The 17,779-nt window shown below is 44.8% G+C and overlaps 1 protein-coding gene across 1 annotated transcript in view; it reads right to left on the reverse strand.

The window, feature by feature from the left end:
- The window catches only part of LOC115152782 (uncharacterized), a 167,997-nt gene that overhangs the window by 137,181 nt on the left and 13,037 nt on the right, over positions 1 to 17,779 (reverse strand). The window contains exons 8-11 of the mRNA XM_029697573.1: positions 17,578 to 17,598; positions 17,014 to 17,034; positions 16,223 to 16,252; positions 13,063 to 13,083 (exon numbers count right to left, since the gene is read on the reverse strand). Coding sequence (XP_029553433.1) covers positions 13,063 to 13,083; positions 16,223 to 16,252; positions 17,014 to 17,034; positions 17,578 to 17,598 — 93 coding nt within the window. The remainder of the gene's footprint in view (positions 1 to 13,062; positions 13,084 to 16,222; positions 16,253 to 17,013; positions 17,035 to 17,577; positions 17,599 to 17,779) is intronic.

Consider the following 17,779-nt stretch of genomic DNA (forward strand, 5'->3'; position numbering starts at 1 on the left):
TAAGCTAACAAAGGGGAGCAGCCATTTTTGTTTTCCTCTTTGTTCATAGTGAATTCCCGCGTTAGACGGGAATCCTGTGAGATCTCAGCTTGGGCTATCCGTAACCTCTGGCGAAGAAACGCCAGTCATTTTTCGTGAAATAAGTCAGGTTACGCTGTACGATATCCAACCAGTCTCAACTGATCCAACCAGTCTCAACTGATTGGATATCATTGTCTCGTTCAATTTAATATACATTAAATTGCTACACTACCTGGTTATGGTTGGTACACTATGGTTGGTTATGGGAATAATACACACACGAATGTGCCATAACCAATGAGACATGGTTAAACTGTTCCACGTTAACTTAGATATAGCAACTATTTCAGGTTAATTAAAGCTAATTCCTTTAGCCTATACGGGGTTGACTAATCATTCAAATTGATTAATAGATTAAAGCTGTTTTACCAGCTTAATGGTGTTTAGGTAGACTTTTTAACAGTATTGTAAAATTCTATTGTCACTGGTACCCTGTCGATTTTAGCTTGTGTTAACAGTGACCTCCGGTGGTGAAGAATCACCAGTAATTATTTTTAAATAATTCAGGTTATGCTGTACGATATCTAACCAGTCTCAACTGATTGGATATCATTGTCTCGTTCAATTTAATATACATTAAATTGCTACACTACCGTCCAGGTTGGTTATTGGAATAATACGCAAACTAATGTGTTCTAACCAATGAGACATAGTTAAACTTTTCAATGTTAACTTAGATATAGCAATTACTTCAGGTTAATTAAAGCTAATTCCTTTAGCCTATACGGGGTTGACTAATCATTCAAATTGATTAATAGATTAAAGCCATTTACCAGCTTAATGGTGTTTAGGTAGACTTTTTAACAGTATTGTAAAATTCTATTTTCACTGGTACCCTGTCGATTTTAGCTTGTGTTAACAGTGACCTCCGGTGGTGAAGAATCACCAGTAATTATTTTTAAATAATTCAGGTTATGCTGTACGATATCTAACCAGTCTCAACTGATTGGATATCATTGTCTCGTTCAATTTAATATACATTAAATTGCTACACTACCGTCCAGGTTGGTTATTGGAATAATACGCAAACTAATGTGTACTAACTAATGAGACATAGTTAAACTTTTCAACGTTAACTTAGAGATAGCAACGCTTTCAGGTGAATTAAAATTAAAATTCCCAAATAGCCGATACAGGTTAGATTTAACATTAAAATCGATTTAATCAATTAAACCTGTTTTGGCAAGTTCAGTAATAACCAACTCACATTACTGACCCAGTCTTGATGATTCATTGACGTTTACAAACTGAGTTAAATCGTGTTTGCAGCCTCCAACTAAAAAAAAAAAAAAAAAACAAACATTACGTAAATTGGAATAACTGACAATCATAATAATGAGCAATCCATCAGATGGGTTTCCACCCATTTCCCCTCTAATCAGTGGACCTTCACCCACGGAAAGATTGATCGCGGACATCAGCAACGATGCAAATCCTAACTATGCCGAGGGGCTGAAAATGTTAGATTTCAATGCCATAAGCGAGAAAAATGCAGACATTGCGACAGACGCTCTTCAAAATAGACCATCAGGCGGAGGCCTTGTGAAGGTTCTCTCCAGTTTAGCCCTCAACTATGCCCACCAGCAGAGATGGACAGTGCACCAGTACCTCAGTGCCCAGCAGAGGCACGAGCAGGAAGCTGGGGAGTTCAAGGTACAGGTGGAGAGAACCAGGGAGCTGGCATCGAAAGCCGAAAAAGATAAGCTACTGCTAGCTGAGGAACTGTGTGTGAGAACAGATAAATTGGAAGATCTGTCTAACACTTATAACAAAGAACGCGAACAAACTCTTGACCAAGTCCGTATTCTAAAAGAACAACTCGGTTTAGCCAAAACTAAATACGATGAAGTCCACGCGAAACTAGATGAATCGGACGAGCTAGTTAGAAAACGGGGCGAGCAAATTGATGCCCTACAAACGGTTGTGAATGAAACCACTCAAAGCAATAATGCTCTATTCCAAAAGCTGCAGACCAAAGACGATCAGTTAATGAACACAATGACCAAGTTGGAGGACAAAACAGCAGAACTCATTGAAGTCGCTGATTTAATGAAGGATGAGAAAGACCAGGTGAGAAAGTTGGAAAATGTGACCTCTAAACAAAAGGAGGACATCACATCACTGGATCTCTCACTCCACACTCGCGACCTCTCCCTGCAAACCATGACAGATAAGTATGAGGCCGAGCGAAAAAAGGGCGACTCCTACGTGTCGAAAATAAACACCCTCAACTCCCAGGTGGACTCTGCGATGCAGCATAACACCACCCTTAGGTATCATCTGGAGGAACTCCAGAACAGTCACGCGCTATCGCGGGACAACCAAACCAAGCAACCTAGCTCACATCCGGAGCTAAGAGAACGAGGGAATGTAGATGACAGGAGATTTCAGCCTCTTTCTCTTGGCCATTCTGCCCACAGTGAATTGGGGCCTCCTCGCCAACACAACCACAGCTTGACTTTTCCTCTTGGCCTCTCGGCCCACAATTATCCACGGGAGAGTGCAGATGCTCCCCGTGCACTTGGCGGGGATCGCCTTGACAAAATCGTCAAAAACTTCCGCCTCTTCGACCCCGTTCCGGGAAAGCCAAACGACACTGAGACATTCTTAGCAGACATAGAGGACGCCTTGGATGGCTACCCAAACGCTACGAATGCCGACAGGCTCTATCTTTTGAAGCGAACGTCCAACAGACACGTGACAAGGTTCATCCGTCTACAAGAGCAACACGTGCAAAACGACTATGCTAAACTTGCCACGGTTTTGAAAATAGAATTCAGTGGTTCTGCGACTCGCAAACACGATAGTTCGTTGGCTAACAATATCAGACAAGCTCGAAATGAACACCCACAAGCCTACTATCACCGGCTTCGTTCAGCTTACTTTGGCATGCTCACTGAAACAGGAATGGAAGACCTATTACCGTTCAAACAACTTTTTCTGTCAAACATGTCTCCCAACTTCATTAACTACTTGGGCCCTACTGCCCACGTCGGGTTGCCAATCTCGACGCTCCGAGAGCTGGCAAGCACCGCTTTTGAAGCATCAAAAGCAAGCCGGGCTAAGAGCCCGGACACCTCAACTTTTGAGCTTAGGCGGGAACCATCACTCGAATTAGAAGGGGCTGCATCTGGGACATATGCTGTAAAAGAGGACGATCAAAGGGGGTGGCTACCAAGTAACCACCACCCCGACAACCACCGCCGTAACAATAGCTACGATGAACGTCCCCAATCTAACAGGTCCCGTAGAGATCAACCTAGCCGACATGCCCCTCCGCCTAACTCTCACAAAGGGTCAGGACACAAGGGTAACAAGCGTAACAAGGGCAACAAAGTGTTCAACAATGATTTAAACGCTAACCGAAATGATATAGAAGCTCTGATAAAAGATGTACTGCATCGTAAGAAATTTGAGAAAGAGGACAAGGATAAATCCTCATGACTAGGCGTAAAATCGTTGGAAACCGAGTCCGCCGAAATTCATGCAATTCAAGAGGACGCAAACATTTCCATTACCCCCGCCCCCACTCAAATCCCTGTCCAGGTGCCGCCCGTTCTAGACACAAGCCCGCAGGTTTTGTCTACAGACTTGGACACGGAGGTGGAGATGCACGAGATAAGCAGCTTTGCAACAGATGATTCCTCTACCATTCCGATAGAGGACCCACTGGGTCACGTAGGTGACTTATCTGTCTTGGAAATCGACGCAGATTACAAACCGCTCCGTTCTCCCAACCCACTCCATTTTGTTGGGGGTATGACGAGAAAAACCAACTCGAACAGGCCATACCTTAGAACAGTCCTGGAGGACTGTGTGACCTGTCACGCTCTGATAGATTCGGGTTCAACAATTTCCCTCATATCCGAAACCTTGCTGGATGAACTAAAAAGGGCAGTGGACCCAACAAAACGTTGGTTGAAAACGGAATATTGCGATACGAATCTTCGAGGTTTCACTCAAGCTACCTCGCCCCTAACCAAACGTCTCCTACTTAAACTCAACTTCGAAAGCGTGTCACTGATACACCCCGTGTATGTGACTAGCATCGAAATCGAACGAATGCTGATTGGGAGTGATTTAATTGACCGTTTGGTACCACTAATGGATTGGAAAACCAATCAAATCTGGTCACAAATACCTATGCCTACTCCGTTGACTTCGCCGCATTCTTCCAAGGCTACCTGACATACATTGTGCAACGACGTGGGTCCGACGTCAGCATCTGACGCAAACCCTGTGAACTTGGCCATGAGCCCGCCATTTGTGGCAAAGGACAATGTGAGTTCGACTCGGAACTTAACCGAACATGTGGTTTTCTTGTGCGGCTTGGGTGATTCACCAGCCGACACTTACCGCCCTCCTCTGATAGGGGGCGTGTGCCTAAACGGCACTATGGCTGAGGATACCAGGCTGGCCACCTGGTCAGAAAAATCCGCAATCAGTTTGGAAATGTTCAACGAAATTTAGAAAACGGCTAACTGCCATCCCCTTGCGCCGAAAACGTTTAGATTTCCACTGGGAACGACTCCCAGACAACACTCACCGCAATAGGGGTGTGTGCGCTATCGATTCGCATTGGAACCAAGGAATTATCCCACTACCTACTGGTTGTCGCGGACCTCCCACATACAGTCTATGTGGGAGCGGACATTTTGGTAAGATTGGGTGTTAAACTTGATACCATACACCAAGTTCTTTGGTCTTTGGCGCAGCCAAACCAACATGCCTTGTCTTTCGACCCGGTGCGAATGGCTTCCGGGCAGACTATTCCTGAAGCTTGCAAGACGATAACTGAGTCCGCCATGTTGATACCGGCAAGAACCACAGAGGTTTCTGTAAGACTGAAACTGGCGCCCAGATACCGGATGGAAGGCACCACTGCGTTCTTCCAACCCTCCCCAAAACTATTCGACTTGGGGCTAACTATCAATGGCAACCCACTGTTGGAACTAACCGCTAGATCCACTTACCTCCTGGTACAAAATCTGACTCAAGCGGATATTTCCATTCCTCGGCACACTCAGCTAGGAACATTGATCGATTACGCCTTCCATGATTTTGAACTAGTTGTTCCTGTGATTGGGCCTCTTCCGTCCTCCCTAGACCTAGATGGCGAGGGAGGTACGCTGTTTACTTGTCAGTCAAAAGCAATAGCACTAACTCCCGTATTGCCACTGGACGACACATCGGCATTCCGGCTGGATGTCGATCCTGACAGCAACCTGTTAATATACTCCATCGTCACGGAGGATGATATTGCGTCTCCTCCTGCATGCGAAGTACACTCTTGTGAGGAAACAACCGATGACTCTTCCAAAGGTGACATGCCGTCACCACCCGATGAAGACCTGTACAATGTCGCCGAACCATATCCTGGTTTCCATGCACAGGTAATACAACTACTGTCGGAGGCTGATGCTCTGGTCAACGACACTGAACGCCATCAGTTGAGAGAATTGTTTAACAAACACAGTGAGATCTGGTCGACAGACTCGCTGGATTGCGGGGTTACGGGTATCCATGTGGTGCGTATTCCTACGCCACCCGGAGCAACTCCTACGTTCGTTAGACAATACAAAATCCCGCTCGCAGCATACGCAGCAGTACAAGAGATTATCGATTCCTTATTAGCTAAACGGATAATCAGGGAATGTAACAGTACGTACAGCGCTCCCGTGTGGCCCGTTCTGAAACCAACGGGTAAATGGCGTCTTACCATTGACTATAGACAACTCAACAAACTGATTCCGTTGTCTCGTTGGCCAATGACACAGCTCGACCAAGAGTTGCCAAAGGTGGCAAACGCCAAGTACTTCTCCACCGTCGACGTGGCAAATGGTTTCTGGACCATGACAGTCGACCCGCGTGACCAACACAAGTTGGCTTTCTCTTTCTCGAACAAGCTCTTCACGTTCAATCGTTGCCCATTCGGGTATGCGAACTCCCCCTCAGAGTTCAACATCTTCCTGCACAAGGCGATGCCAGACGCAGCCTCTAGGGGGACGATAATTTACGTGGACGACGTTCTCATGAGAAGTGAGACTTGGTCACATCACCTCAATGAAATGGCCCACGTTCTCACCCAACTCGGGACTGCAGGGGCTAAGTTGGCCATCATGAAAGGACAATGGTGCAGGACCAAGGTAAACTACGTTGGGCTTCTGGTGGGTGCCGAGGGCATCCTGCCACAGTCTAACCGAATCCAAGCAGTCCGCAACATCAAAACACCTACAAACCTTCACGAGGTGCACAGCTTCTTGGGAGTATGTAATTACTCCCGTCAATTCATCGAAAACTACGCCGACTTGTCAAAACCGTCGACTCACCTTCTTCAGAAAGACACCCCATTCGTTTGGGATGTCACTCACAACGAAGCGGTGGCTTCCTTGAAAAACCTGCTTTGCGAGGCACCCTGCCTGGTATACCCCAACAAAGACAAGACATTCTTTTTGGAAGCCGGTTTCTCAGAGCACTGCCTTAGCGCTGGGTTGTACCAAAAATACGACCAAGACAAACGTGTGGTTGCTTACTCGAGCAAAACACTCAACCCCGCCGAACACAAATACTCAGACTGCGAAAAAGCGCTGCTGTCGACAGTCTGGGCGATCAAACACTTCACCAGTTATGTCGGCGGACAAAAGGGGATCATAGAAACATGTCACCAGCCTGTGACTTTTCTGAAAAGCCAACGAATCCGTGAGGGTGCTGTACACAACAGCAGGATAGCGGCTTGGCTCATGACGCTGCAGAGCCATGATGTAGTAATCAACTATGCAAAAGCAAAGAACCTGCCTTTGGGCAGTGCTTTGGCGGTGTGTCAACACTGTGGTGACGATGAAACCGACTCCGGACCACCCCCGCGTGACATCGCTCCGCCATTGCCTTCGAACCATCACTATTTCGAAGAGAACGTGTGTCTCGACATGCCGATGGCATTTGTAGATGGCTGTTCTTACCGCCATCTAGACCACTTGCAAGCTGGGGTGGGATTGGTATGGCACAACGACATTCCGTGCAAACCACTTCAATTTCAGCTTGGCAACAAGACCAGCCAGTTTGCAGAAGTGGCTGGCGTGTTGATCACCCTGCAAACAGCGGTGAAAAACGAATTGGCAGAACTGGCGATCTGCACCGACTCAAACTACGCGAGACTCACCTTCTTATGCCACTTGCCGTTTTGGAAACAAAAGCACATGACTACTTCAAGTGGTAAAGAGGTGAAAAACAAAGAGCTCATTCTAGCTTGTGATGACCTCATCACCAAACACGACATACAGGTGTATTGGAAGAAAGTCAAGGGACACTCCAAATCACCTGGTCGTGACAAACTTGGCAACGACCATGCTGACAGCATGGCGAAATCTGGTGCAATTCACGGCACCCCTTGGGTGTTTGCTGCTCGAGACGAAAAACCCACTGAGGAAGCTATGGTGTCTGCGGTAACGCATAGCCATGTAGCACCACGGAAAACGTCGTCGCACAAACATAATGTGTTGCTAACGCATTCATTCATGAATGGCGACCTGGTAGCAATGCAACACCAAGATGAGTCCCTCGCCACGTTGATGGCATTCCTGTCGGATCCTGTCAACAACCCAGTGTCCGAACTGGCTTTGGCAGGTTCACACGACTTGCGTTCACTGTACGCAACTAAACAGCACCTCACACTTGTAGATGACCTATTGGTGTATGTTTCAGAAACCGACACTGCTCGAAGGTGGGTGGTTCCTGAAACACAGAGGGGGATAATGATAGCTCATGCCCACGACGAGCCATGTGGAGGCCATAGGGGGGTCAAGGCTACATGTGAAACATTGCGACAGGTGGCCCACTGGCCTCACATGGAACAAGACGTGGCACGATACGTGAGGGGGTGTCTAGTTTGCTGCCAGTTTCAACCCACCAAGCCACTTCACAGAGCACCCCTGCAACGCAAGGTTGTGTCTTACCCCTGGAGCTCGATCCAGATCGACTGGGTCGGCCCAGTTGCCAGGTCTGCCAGAGGCAACAAGTACCTCCTCACAGTGACTTGCGCATTCACAAAGTGGGTGGAGTGCCTGCCGGCGACCAATGACACAGCGGAAACCACTGCCGTTCTTTTGCTAAACCACGTTTTCAGTCGTTTCGGCCTGCCAGGAGAAACCGTGGACAGCGACAGAGGAACCCACTTTTCGGCAGCTGTAATGACCGAACTGTGGAAGCTCCTGGGAGTCAAAGCTAAACTCCACATCGCGTACCACCCTAGGAGCTCGGGGGAGGTAGAAAGGAGCAACCAATCAATTGTCAGAATCTTGAGGAAATATGTGGCAGCCAACCACAAAGATTGGGAGCTCAAACTCCCATTGGTACTGATGGCAATCAGAGCCACACGCAACAGGTCTACGGGAATGACACCCTTTGAGATGATGACGGGCCGGCAAATGACCCTTCCACTGCATCTCCTGTACCAACCGGGAGATGTCGCCGCAGCCACCGCCTACACGGCTCATCAATACGTGACCGACTTGCGGAACCATCTCCAGACTACCTTTGCGTACGCTCAAGGACAATTGGAAAGAAGTGCAGAAGGTGACAAGACCTATTACGACAAAAAAGCCTCACACCAGGTGTTCGAGGTCGGAGATAAGGTGTGGTACTACATATACACCAAACCCGCGGGCGTCGCAACAAAGTTCCTGCCCCACTGGACGGGGCCACACGAGATTGTGGTGAAGCTATCACCTGTAGCTTACCAGATCAAAATCAGCAAAGGTCGACAAAACGCCACATTAAAGTGGGTCCACCGGAACCAAATCAAGTTGTACACTCCCCCCATGGGAATAGAAGGGGTGCTAGCCAGCACCGAATAGATAAAAACCCTAGCAAAAAACCAGAGGTACTAAGAAAATTCTTAAGTACCCTCAGCTGATCCCTTCCAGGAGACCAGTACGTTGCACCTAATATCTTTTATTCTCTTCCCAGCTACCAGATATACATCTGTTGTCACTAGTGATATCGTCCTGCGCTGTACTGATTAAAAATAAGAAAAACAGAAAAATAGTTGTCAAAACAATTTTTGTTTACGAATACAAATAACTGAAATAATCCAACAATCTCTGATTATGCGTTTCTGTAGGATGGAGTTCCTTTGGATGATCCTGACACTCTGCGCCCTGGTCAAAACCAACCCAGCAGACGTAATCACGAACGGACCCCCTACGGGAATCGTTCTCCGCGACGATCCAGGACTCCTCATAACTAACTGCAGAGTACACACGCAGAGGGTATATGTCCGCCTAGATGCAGAGAATGTGTACCGCCAACACATTCCACCTGCGGCGCATTTGAGTTGGGCCGGGGCTGACTGGACCAGCCAGGCAATTAAGCACGCCCAGCTAGACACTGCCTATATGTTGGCCCAACTCCAAAAGTTCACAGTAACCCAGTCAGAACTAGCTGAGCCCAGGCGAGAAAAACGATTCGTCGGGGCGCTACTATCGATAGGGGCAGCCGTAGGGTCACTATTTGCCCTAGGTACCACTGCCGTCAACGCAGTCAGTCTAGCCACAGTCAAGAGGAATGTTAGGGAGATTACTGAAGAGATGCCACTTATCCAGCAGCAGATGAAGGCACAGGCCCTTAGGTTGCAACATGTGGGAAAGTCTCTCCAGGACACTATTCTGGTGGTCAACACACACGCTACTCTCCTGAACAAAACTATCCTGTCTGTAGGAAAGCTAGCAGAGGTCATGAACCATGACTATGCCCATGTCCAATTGGTTCGATTGTTACTGGAGGATTTTCTCCGTGAAGTTAGCTCTTCTATGGACCACTTGGCCATGAATAGAATCCCCTCATATCTAGTGCCCCTCTCAATGGTGCACGACATATTGACCTCAGCTACTTCAACCACACTAAGGGCGTTACAATCACATTTGGCCTATAGTCTGGGGTCGGCCATCCCAATACACGTTGATGTTGATCGTAATGAAGTGGGTTTTCTACTGACGCTGCCGGTTGTTGAACTGGAGAATATCTATAGATTGAAAACGGTTCTCAATGTAGGATTTTGGCGCGACAGTACCCACGTAAAGATTGCCACGCCCCCAGTTGTAGCTTACCAGGAAAACAACCCAGATTTCTATCTCACCCCTAACCTGCTAATGTGTACTCTAACCAAAGATGTCCACTACCTTTGTACTAGCAAACCATTTGTCAGGGATAACACTGAGCGTCTTTGTGGTATTAAAGCTATCACCAGCGAAGAACGCTGTAGAGCCAAACTAACAGCCAGGGATGGGGCCACCACCACACAAGTGGAGGTGGTAGGGAACCGATGGTTGGTCAACACACCGTTCGCGTCCGCCACTATGACTTACGAACGCCATGACTCCATCACCCAATTGAACCTCCCCAACCAGACTGTTTTTGTTACGGTACCAGAGGGGGCGATTATTCACGTAGACGACCTCGCTCTATACCACCTTCCCGACGACCGGATAGACACAGAGATTGAAATGCCGGACGCTTTTGCTAAACGTTCCCTTGAGTTACCACAAGCCATTCAATACCAAATCCAGTACGAGGGACCCATTACTGTCGATCTTAGCGTACTGGATGAGGCACTGTTAGTCGAAAGATTGGTCTGTCGCCCGCTCTTGGACGGTGCCGGACAGTATCCTGACTGTTACCATGATCCTTGGTCTCATTTCCCTTGGCGTGTGCACCTACTACGTACAAAGGCGCACACGTGCAATGGAAGACCTAATGAGGTCTTATACTAGGATCACCCGTGGGACGGAAGCGATCCCGATTTTTGGAAAGTTGGCAATGGATCCAGAAACCCTCTTACAGGGCCCAGTCCCAGCCTCCTCTCCCGAACTCGCTAGGTCAGCCCAGTAATGTCCCTAATGTAAGCTTTGGCCTTCAGGGGCCAAGTTTTCCAAGTGCCTTAACTACCCACCTGCAAGTAGGATCACCCTAGACATGACATTAGAGACAATGCCATGATAGAGCTATTTAGCCAAGACCTTGGACATATATAGAACATAGTCCATATTAGATGATTAAGGTGTGGTAGACATATTTTGTATACTTTTATGTTTTTATTCCAATTTTTCGTTTCATTACCTTTGACACTTAGGAAGCCTTAGAGCCAAGACGCCGCTCGTTTGGGGAGGAAATGTAATGATGTATTGCCTGAGTGTTGTGCGTTATTGACGTCTGCCAAGTTACTGCCTAGGTCCACTAACCGGGATAACCGGACGACGGGCCGGAACACAGAGCCACTGCCAGACCTCCTTGATCCATTCTGGTTGCGGAAAGCCTACCAGGGGGAACCACCAAAGGGGGGGGGGGCTGCTCTGATGATCCACAGACCAGGACATCCGATGGTCATTCTTATGATGGGTTGCAACATGCAGAATCATTCCAAGTTGAACCTACCAGAGGGGGACTGTCATGACTGTCCTGATCAGGTCAGGGTACAGGAGACCACCACCCTACAGATTATCTCCCAAACCCCCAACAGAGGAGGAGAGATCTAGGGGTCTGAAGATGTGGGGGTTTTATGACACCTCACGCCCATAATAAAACTTAGGCCACAGAGAAATTCCTTTGTCCTAACAATGGAGAACTGGCCTCAGAACATTAAACATGCAATAAAGGGACTTTGGAACAATGGTTTCCGTCAGCCACAATGGTGGTCATGACGAGAGGTGGAATATTAAAATGTATGTAACTTTTGTATCGTTTTTAAAGGTTAAGAGATGACATTATTATGAAAACATTGTACCTTTAAGAGTTTTCCCAGTATATGCCTGATGTTTATACATTGTACGTTGTGTAGAAAATATCCAAATCAAACAGAATGTTTTGGTAAAGATGAAATGTGAAGTTAGTGTCTAAAATTGGATATTTTCTAGAGCCAAAGCCTTGCCCCCTTTACTTGGTCCGCCCAGAGAATTGCCCTAAAGGCGGTAACACCCACTTCTGACCCGAGGGTATAAGACAGGAGAGTGAAGAATTAACATAGGAGACTATTGACCCCAAGCTGCAGCTAAGGTCTAACAAAGTCGACGAACCCCAAAACGAAACACAAGGTTGAAGACAAAGAAATATTTTTCTACACGAGCTACGGACGAGTAGCTGTGTCTAAGCGGGTGAATTCAAGCCGAACCACCCAGCCTCCACTCTCCATTGAATCGTGGTATCGACACCATTCGAGCCGAAGCTGTGAGCTCTGAGCTACAGAGCTGTCTGTCCTCAGAAGACCCCTTTCCGATCAAGGGTGAGGATCAGACCACTTAGCCAAGAAGGACACTGACATCGTGAGGACAACCAGAGAGTTGCGCCGGAGAAGTGCGTCATTTAGAAGCCTAAACGACCCACGCGGAGCTTCCCACCTGAGACCTCCAACACGTAATTACATCATTATATTCTGACCCATAAGAGCGGCAGTTCGGGGCAAGGCTAATTTTAAATAAGCATGGCTGACAAATGAACCCAAATGTATATTTCTCTCGTGTACTTCCTTTATTTCTCTCTCTTTAAAATCCCCATTTTGGGTAACAAGCGCCATAGTGTGTTGGCCCGTTATACTAAGTCCTAATCAATAGCTAGACTGTGTTTTGTGTATGTGTATTTTTATCATCATTTTAGCTTGCTAGTAAATAAATAATCAACTAAGATTGGTGTGGTAAATTCAGTGGTAAAGCCCGGGTCCGTGCAGATTCCCGGATTGTACGACGTTCAGATTATGAGACTGTAGAGGAAATTGATTAATTTAGCGACTGTTGTAATCGATATTCTGATATCCTTTGAGTTAATTTGGGAAATAGAAACTCAATCAAAACAATGTTCCCATGGTGCCCCAGGTTAATGAGTTAATAATTGCTTGATTCATTGCTTAATTCATTTAATCACGCAATTATAAACCGTTAATCATTCAATGAGCAGCAGTCGTCACATTAACTAATACAACGTCACGACACTACTTACCTAGCTTCTTAGTGAGGTCATCTGTAAACATATAGAATAGATGGAAGACAGTGAGAGCATCATTAACATGAACACTAGAAGATGTAGTCTCTCTCTGGGACTCCTTGTCTCATATCAATGTTCTAACATCAGAAGGAACATCTTCAATGTGCTCAAAATTACCTTCTTAACCTGTTGGGGCTAGGGGCCAGTATTTGCACGGCCGGATAAAAAACGTACCGATTTAAACTGGTTACTACTCTTGCCCAGAAACGAGAATATGCATATAATTAGTATATTTGGATAGAAAACACTCTAAAGTTTCAAAAACTGTTTGAATGGTGTCTGTGAGTATAACAGAACTCATATGGCAGGCCAAAACCTGAGAAGATTCCATACAGGAAGTGCCCTGTCTGACAATTTGTTCTCCTTCTGTGGCATCTGTATCGAAAATAGAGGATCTCTGCTGTAACATGACATTTTCTAAGGCTTCCATTGGCTCTCAGAAGGCGCCAGAAAGTGTAATGGGGTGTCTGCAGTCTCTGGGCGAAGTACAGCAGCTCTGTTTGTGAGTGGTCAGGCTGGGAACAGTGACACTGGAGATGCGCATTCATGAGAATTAAAAAAAATATATATTTCAGCCTTTGAATGAATACAACGTCACCCGGTTGGAATATTATCGCTATTTAACGAGAAAAATAGCATAAAAATTGATTTTAAAGAGCGTTTGACATGCTTCGAAGTACGGTAATGGAATATTTTGATTTTTTTTGTCACGAAATGCACTCGCGCATCACCCTTCGAATACTGACCTGAACGCACGAACAAAACGGAGGTATTTGAATATAACTATGGATTATTGGAACCAAAACAACATTTGTTGTTGAAGTAGAAGACCTGGGAGTGCATTCTGACGAAGAACAGCAAAGGTAATCCAATTTTTCTAATAGTAAATCTGAGTTTGGTGAGGGCCAAACTTGGTGGGTGTCAAATTAGCTAGCCGTGATGGCCGGGCTATGTACTCAGAATATTGCAAAATGTGCTTTCGCCGAAAAGCTATTTTAAAATCTGACACCGCGATTGCATAAAGGAGTTCTGTATCTATAATTCTTAAAATAATTGTTATGTATTTTGTGAACGTTAATCGTGAGTAATTTAGTAAATTCACCGGAAGTTTGCGGTGGGTATGCTAGTTCTGAACATCACATGCTAATGTAAAAAGCTGGTTTTTGATATAAATATGAACTTGATTGAACAAAACATGCATGTATTGTATAACATAATCTCCTAGGAGTGTCATCTGATGAAGATCATCAAAGGTTAGTGCTGCATTTAGCTGTGTTTTTGGTTTTTGTGACATATATGCTTGCTTTGAAAATGGCTGTGTGATTATTTTTGGCAGGGTACTCTCCTGACATAATCTAATGTTTTGCTTTCGCTGTAAAGCCTTTTTGAAATCGGACAATGTGGTTAGATTAACGAGAGTCTTGTCTTTAAAATGGTGTAAAATAGTCATATGTTTGAGAAATTGAAGTTAGAGCATTTTTTAGGTATTTGCATTTCGCGCCACGCGATTCCACTGGCTGTTGACTAGATGGGACGCAAACGTGCCACCTTGCCCAGGGAGGTTAACCTGTTTGGTATTGGGGCAGTATTGAGAATTTTGGAAAAAATATGTTCCCATTTTTAACTGCCTCCTACACCAACTCAGAAGCTAGAATATGCATATTATTGTTCAGGTTTGGATAGAAAACACTCTGAATTTTCTAAAACTGTTTGAATGGTGTCTGTGAGTATAACAGAACTCCTATGGCAGGCAAAAACCTGACAAGGTTTCAAGCAGGAAGTACCCTGTCTGACAAGGAGTCGTGCGTCTTACCTCTTTTTATTGAAAAGTAAGGATCTTAGCTGTAACGTGACAATTCCCAGGGCTCCAATAGGCTCTCAGAGCCCGTGAAATAACTGAAGGTTTACGAGGGAACCTCAGGTTGAAACATATTATCGCCTTTTGTAAGTGGATGCTCGGAGGACCTTTCAATGATGCGCGTGCATGAGTCGCTTCTGAGGAGAAATTTTATTCGGCTGTTTAGGCTCAATGCATACTCCCGGTCGGAATATTATCACTTCTCTACGACATAAATGGCATAAAAATTGGTTTTAAACAGCGGTTGACATGCTTCGAAGTACGGTAATGGAATATTTAGACATTTTTGACACGCCAATGCGCCATGCGCGACACCGCGAAGAAGCATTCTAGAACTCACGAACAAAACGTCGCTGTTTGGATATAACGATGGATTATTTGGGACCAAACCAACATTTGTTATTGAAGTAGAAGTCCTGGCAGTGTATTCTGATGAAGAACAAGCAAGGTAAGAACATCTTTCTTATAGGAAATGTGATTTTGGTGGATGCTGACCTGGGTGGGTATCTAAATAGCTAGCCCTGTAATGCCGGGCTATGTACTTAGATTATTGCAAAATGTGCTTCATCCGAAAAGCTATTTTAAAATCGGACATATCGAGTGCATAGAGGGGTAATGTATCTATAATTCTTAAAATAATTGTTATGCTTTTTGTGAACGTTTATCGTGAGTAATTTAGCAAACTGTTAGTAAATTCACCGGAAGTTTGCGGTGGTTATGCTTTTTCTGAACGTCACATGCTAATGTAAAAAGCTGGTTTTTGATATAAATATGAACTTGATTGAACAGACATGCATGTATTGTATAACACAATGTCCTAGGTGTGTCATCTGATGAAGATTATAAAAGGTTAGTGCTGCATTTAGCTGTGGTTTGGGTTTATGTGACATGATATGCTAGCTTGAAAAATGGGTGTCTGATTTTTTCTGGCTGGGTACTCTGCTAACATAATCTAATGTTTTGCTTTTGTTGTAAAGCCTTTTTGAAATCGGACAGTGGGGTTAGATTAACGAGATTCTTGTCTTTAAATAGCTGTGAAATAGTCATATGTTTGAGAAATTGAAGTTATAGCATTTCTAACGATTCAAAAATCGCGCCACTGGATTTCAGTGGCTGTTACGTAGGTGGGACGAGTTCGTCCCACATGTACTAGAGAGGTTAAAGTGTTTTCCTACTTAAAATTGTTAAATTAAAGAAAATTGTACTTTTGTGGTTCTAGTGATGTTAGTAAAGTGATGATCTGAAGACAGTACTTACTATTCTGCTCCCAGAGGTTCTCAAGGTTCTCTGTAAACATGTAGAGTAGATGGAAGACAGTGAGAACATCATTAACATGAACACTAGAAGATGTAGTCTCTCTCTGGGACTCCTTGGTCAGGATTCAATCCAATGTGCAGTATACCACAGGGCACTATACAGCTGACAATGCACTTTTTAAGGCTTTTCCCACCAGCATTCACAGAGATCGTGTTCATGGTGAACACTGCACATGTCGACTCAAGTGTAAAATACCTTTAAAAGTCTGTTATAGTGTGCTGCTTTATAATGCACCTTGAATTGAATCCTTTGTCTCATACCACTGTTCCAACATCAGAAGGAACACTTAGGGTCAATCAGAAGTTGAAACAATAACAAAGCGTGTTCCCAGCCACTGTTGTTTTGGTAGAAAGCTGAGGGAGGGGCTGGAGAAATAATATCACTCTCAAATTCATAGACAGATCTATTGATGCAAGGACTGACCATCCATGACGCCAACATTACAGTTTTATGTATGTTTTAGACTATAGTGTTTCTTACATTTACTTTGTATACAAGCATTGCGATAAAGTAAGCTTATATTATGGGTTCTGATGTAGTACGATATTTAAACTAAGCTCTTTAATAATGTACAAGTTATATTCTTTAAGAGTCAATGGGTACATATAATTCATACATGTCCAAAAATGTATGTATCAATTACCAATTGCCTTTTGTGCTCAACAACAAAAAATAAACATAAAATGGTTTACTTAAATCCAGCAAAGTGATGAAATGAAGACAATACTTACTCCTCTCCTTCCTGAGGACCTCTGTAAACATGTAGAGTAGATGGAAGACAGTGAGAACATCATTAACATGAACACTAGAAGATATAGTCTCTCTCTGGGACTCCTTATCTCATGTCACTTCTCTAATGTCATACTATGGGACAAATCCAAATTGAGTTCCACACACGTAAATGAGTCTAGTTGACCTCTGTGGGTGAGACATCCTTTCTCCAATAAAGATCTCCCACACTATCACTACCTCTTAAATTAATTCAATACATGTGACTGGTATCAGTGATCCAGGTGTATCAGAGACTACATCTCTCTAGTCTAGTGGTCCTCTACAGCCTCAACACATCATGTTCTAGAACATCAACATTAATGTGCCTGGTCCATCAGTGATCCAGGTGTATCAGAGACTACCTCTCTCTAGTCTAGTGGTCCTCTACAGTCTCAACACATCCTGTTCTACAACATCAATCTAAAACATAATGTGTGTTTTCTACTTAACTATAAGTTGAATCTATAGAAGAGACATTGGTTTATATAATGTTACCAAAGTAATGATCTGAAGACACTACTTACCCTTCTCCTCCCTGAGTTCATCTGTAAACATGTAGAGTAGATGGAAGACAGTGAGAACATCATTAACATGAACACTAGAAGATGTAGTCTCTCTCTGGGACTCCTTGGTCAGGATTCAATCCAATGTGCAGTATACCACAGGGCACTATACAGCTGACAATGCACTTTTTAAGGCTTTTCCCACCAGCATTCACAGAGATCG

This window comes from Salmo trutta, chromosome 18 (assembly GCF_901001165.1).
Source record: "Salmo trutta chromosome 18, fSalTru1.1, whole genome shotgun sequence".
Classification (NCBI taxonomy): domain Eukaryota; kingdom Metazoa; phylum Chordata; class Actinopteri; order Salmoniformes; family Salmonidae; genus Salmo; species Salmo trutta.